The sequence below is a fragment of the Leucoraja erinacea genome, unplaced genomic scaffold, assembly GCF_028641065.1.
Source record: "Leucoraja erinacea ecotype New England unplaced genomic scaffold, Leri_hhj_1 Leri_837S, whole genome shotgun sequence".
Taxonomy (NCBI): Eukaryota; Metazoa; Chordata; class Chondrichthyes; order Rajiformes; family Rajidae; genus Leucoraja; species Leucoraja erinaceus.
The window spans coordinates 35,001-40,000 of record NW_026576770.1 but is presented as its reverse complement, the minus strand read 5'-3'; the positions used below and the strand labels follow the sequence as shown (position 1 = coordinate 40,000).

The following is a 5,000-nucleotide window of genomic DNA, read 5'->3' as shown; positions in this document are numbered from 1 at the left end:
CAATTTACATTTACACCAAGACAATTAACCTACAAACCTGCACGCCTTTGGAGTGTGGGAGGAAACCGGAGCGCCCGGAGAAAACCCACGCAGGTCAACGGGGAGAACGTGCAAACTCCGTACAGACAGCACCCGTAGTCGGGATGGAACCCGGGTCAGGCAGCAGCTCTACCCGCTGCGCCACCGTGCCGAACCAAGGTGTTGATGGACTTGAATTCCAAGTTGCCGCGGAGCTGGGAGTCATTCAACCACCAGCCTTGACCAATGGGCCTGACTGTGGATATCTTTGGGATAGTTTTAGTTCAGTTGAGTTTATTGTCATGTGTATCGAGGTACAATGAAAAGCTTGTGTTGCGTGCTAACCAGTCAGCGGAAAGACAATACATGATTACAATCGAGCCGTCCACAGTGTACAGATACAGGATAAAGGGAATAACGTTTAGTGCAAGGTAAAGCCAGCAAAGACCGATCAAGGATAGTCCGAGGGTCACCAATGAGGTGGATGGGAGGTCAGGACCGCTCTCTAGTTGGTGAGAGGACGGTTCAGTTGCCTGATAACAGCCGGGAAGAAACTGTCCCTGAATCTGGAGGTGTGCGTGCGTTTTCACACTTCTGTACCTCTTGCCCGATGGGAGAGGGGAGAAGAGGGAGTGACCGGGGTGAGACTGGTCCTTGATGATGCTGCTGGCCTTGCCGAGGCAGCGTGAGGTGTAGATGGAGGCGATGGAAGGGAGGTTGGTTTGTGTGATGGTCTGGGCTGCGTCCACAACTCTCTGCGGTTTCATGTGGTCTTGGACGGTGCTGTTCCCAAACCGTTGCTGGGATGTATCCCGATAAAATGCTCGGTGCAGGAGAACGAGGCACCACCACCACCCACAGGTTCCCCACCCCACTTCTTTCCTACTCACTCAATGGATGTGGGTCTGCCAGTCATTGCCCCCCCCCCCCCCCCCCCCCCCCCCCCCTCCTTGTTGCCCTTCATGGGGTGTGGACCCGTGCTGGACCTCCCTCCGTGAACCAGCTGAGGTGGGTCAGCATCGACAATGATGGGGGGCACGGTGGCGGAGTGGGTAGAGCTGTCACCTCACAGCGCCAGAGACCCGGGTGCCCCCATCGCCACCCCCCCACTCACCCCCCTTCACTCCCCTTCACTCCCCCCCCCTCCCCCCCCCCCCCCCCCCCCCCCCCCCCCCCCCCCCCCCCCCCCCCACTCCCCCCCCCCCCCCACAACTCACCCTTCAGTTTGCTGTCCAGATATTCTAGAATGATCCGCACCATTTGCACGAGGCTGAGGATCAGCGAACCAAACGCCAACGATCCCGTGTGGTAGCTGGACACGGGGAGAGGTCACAGGTCACTCAGAGTCATTCCCCCCTCACACCACCCCCCCCCCCCCTCAACCCCCCCCCCCCCCCCTCCCACCCACCCCCACTCCCTTTCCTCCCCCCCCCTCCCCCCCCTCCCCCCCCCCCTCCCCCCCCCTTGCCCCCCCCTGGTGCGTGGGTGTACCCCCTCACCGTAGTGAGCGTGAGAAGGCGGCGAGCAGCGGGAATGCGGGCAGTCCAGCGGGCTTGCGGAATGTCCAGTAGTAGGAGGCGAAGACTCCGGCCAGCGTGCACTGGCCCAGAGCGATGGCAAAGTTGACCAGCCACAGGAAGACCAAGAGGTTGCAGATCTGCAGGATGAAGATGTACTTGTGGTACACAGTCTCACCGCCGTAGAATGCAAAGGCACACTGAGCCCCCGGGCACAGCCTCGTCACGTTACTGATGCTGAACGTCTGTGGGCGAGAGACACACGAGTGGTCCAATCAAAAATACACTTATTCAATTCAACCTGGAAACGGGATACAGAGAAATGGGTAGGAAGGAACTGCAGGTGCTGGTTTAAGCCAAAGATAGGCGCAAAAGTCAGTCCCGGGTTGGCGGGACTGTCATATGCTGAGAGAATGGAGCGGCTGGGCTTGTACACTCTGGAGTTTAGAAGGATGGGAGGGCATCTTATTGAAACATATAAGATTATCAAGGGTTTGGACACGCTAGAGGCAGGAAACATGTTCCCGATGTTGGGGGAGTCCAGAACCAGGGGCCACAGTTTATGAATAAGGGGTAAGCCATTTAGAACGGAGACAAGGAAACACTTTTTCTCACAGAGAGTGGTGAGTCTGTGGAATTCTCTGCCTCAGAGGGCGGTGGAGGCCGGTTCTCTGGATACTTTCAAGAGAGAGCTAGATAGGGCTCTTAAAGATAGTGGAGTCAGGGGATGTGGGGAGAAGGCAGGAACGAGGTACTGATTGGGGATGATCAGCCATAATCACATTGAATGGCGGTACTGGCTCGAAGGGCCGAATGGCCTACTCCTGCACCTGTTGTCTATTGTCAAAATGCTGGAGTAACTCAGCGGGTGAGGCAGCATCTCTGGAGAGAAGGAATAGGTGACGTTTCACTTCGAGACCCTTCTCCAGACCCTTCTCCAGAGTCTGAAGAAGGGTCTCGATCCGAAACGTCACCTATTCCTTCTCTCCAGAGATACTGCCTGTCCCGCTGAGTTACTCCAGCACTTTTTATCTATCAAGGGTACAGTGAAGATTTACGAGGATGTTGCCAGGACTAGAGGGTGTGAGCTACAGGGAGAGGTTGAGTAGGCTGGGTCTCTATTCCATGGAGCGCAGGAGGATGAGGGGAGATCTTATAAAGGTGTCTAAAATCATGAGAGGAATAGATTGGGTAGATGCACAGAGTCTCTTGCCCAGAGTAGGGGAATCGAGGACCAGAGGACATGGGTTCAAGGTGAAGGGGAAAAGATTTAAGAGGAGTCTGAGGGGTAACTTTTCCACACAGAGGGTGGAACAAGCTGCCAGAGGAGGTAGTTGAGGCTGGGACTATCCCATTGTTTAAGAAACAGTGAGACAGGTACATGGATAGGACAGGTTTGGAGGGATATGTGCCAAATGCTGGCACGTGGGACGAGTGTAGATGAAACATGTTGGCCGGTGTGGGCAAGTTGGGCCGAAGGGCCTGTTTCCGTGCTGTATCACTCTATGACACTATTACAAAAATAATATTAACAAAACAAACAATAACAGTTTCGGGCCGGCACAGTGGTGCAGCGGGTAGAGCTGCTGCCTCACAGCGCCAGAGACCCGGGTCCCATCCTGACTACGGGTGCTGTCTGTAAGGAGTTTGCACGTTCTCCCCCGTGACCTGCGTGGGTTTTCTCCGGGTGCTCCGGTTTCCTCCCACACTCCAAAGACGTGCGGGTTTGTAGGTTAATTGTCTTGATGTAAATGTAAATTGTCCCCAGTGTGTGTGTGTAGGATAGTGTTAGTGTGCGGGGATCGCTGGTCGGCACGGACTAGTCCTACTGAATTATTCCAGGAAGTTGGCCCACTAACACTATCCCACACACACACACTGGGGACAATTTACATTTACACCAAGACAATTAACCTGCAAAGTCTTTGGAGTGTGGGAGGAAACCGGAGCGCCCGGAGAAAACCCACGCAGGTCACGGGGAGAACGTGCAAACTTCGTACAGACAGCACCCGTAGTCGGGATTGAACCCGGGTCTCTGGCGCTGTGAGGCAGCAGCTCTACCCGCTGCGCCACCGTGCCACCCAAAAGGTGCAACATGTGGAGTGCGGAGAGGCGCAAACAGCGGCTTACCTGCGGGCTACACGTCATGTTTGCATATTTACACTTGCCCTGACTGACCAACACTTTGTACACCGCCTCCCCAGATGTGGACAGGAATCTGCAGGAACTCCAGTTAAAGAACATTTCACCTTTAGTTCCCCACCCTTGTCACTCACAGGTTCCAACCCGCACAATACACCCCGTCAACTCTCAAACCATTCGGCCCATCCAGGCTGTGCTGTCCTAGATAGGCTAAGAGTGTCGGAGTAACTCAGCGGGTCAGGCAGCATCTGTGGAGAACATGGATAGGTGACGTTTCACGGAGTGCTGGAGTAACTCAGAGGGTCAGGCAGCATCTATGGAGCTAAGGAAATAGGCAACGTTTCGGGCCGAAACCCATAAGGGTTTCGGCCCGAAACGTTGCCTATTTCCAGAAGGATTTCGGCCCGAAACGTTGCCTATTTCCTTAGCTCCATAGATGCTGCTGCACCATAACTGAGTGGGTCAGGCAGCATCTGTGGAGAACATGGATAGGTGACGTTTCACAGAGTGCTGGAGTAACTCAGCGAGTCAGGCAGCATCTATGGAGAGAAGGAATGGGTGACGTTTCAGGTTGAGACTGATCAGTCTGTAGAAGGGTCTTGCCCTGAAACATCATCCATTCCTTCTCTCCAGAGATGCTGCCCGTCCCGCTGAGTTACTCCAGCACTCTGTGTCTATCATTGAGTTGGATGTGGTGGCTGGACAAGGCAGGAGCCTTGCGGCCAGGTCTAAGATTGTTAAGGGTTTGGACACGCTAGAGGCAGGAAACATGTTCCCAATGTTGGGGAATCCAGAACCAGGGGCCACAGTTTAAGAATAAGGGGTAAGCCATTTAGAACGGAGACGAGGAAACACTTTTTCTCACAGAGAGTTGTGAGTCTGTGGAATTCTCTGCCTCAGAGGGCGGTGGAGGCCGGTTCGCTGGATGCTTTCAAGAGAGAGCTAGATAGGGCTCTTAAATATAGTGGAGTCAGGGGATATGGGGAGAAGGCAGGAACGGGGTACTGATTGGGGATGATCAGCCATGATCACATTGAATGGGGGTGCGGGCTCGAAGGGCCGAATGGCCTACTCCTGCACCTATTGTCTATTGTCTATTGTCTAACTAGAAGCTCGATGAGCCCCCAGCTGTGTTGAAGGATACATGGCAGTGACGGCCCAGTAGGAGATACAAACGGCTAGAAGCAGGAACGTGATTATGGGGTAGAACAGTGTCGACATCATGTGACCAATGGCTCTGGGAACAAAACACAAACACACACATAAACGCTCCCACACTGAAGCAGGAGTATCTCAAATTTGCCCCAACTACAGGCCATTCGG

General features: G+C 54.4%; 1 protein-coding gene across 1 annotated transcript in view; it reads right to left on the bottom strand.

Moving 5' to 3' along the window:
- The window catches only part of LOC129694876 (choline transporter-like protein 5), a gene marked incomplete at its 5' end in the record, with an annotated part of 50,871 nt that overhangs the window by 13,912 nt on the left and 31,959 nt on the right, over window positions 1-5,000 (bottom strand). Inside the window, 4 exon segments of the mRNA XM_055631633.1 lie at window positions 1,236-1,330; window positions 1,518-1,780; window positions 3,666-3,753; window positions 4,822-4,914. Coding sequence (XP_055487608.1) covers window positions 1,236-1,330; window positions 1,518-1,780; window positions 3,666-3,753; window positions 4,822-4,914 — 539 coding nt within the window.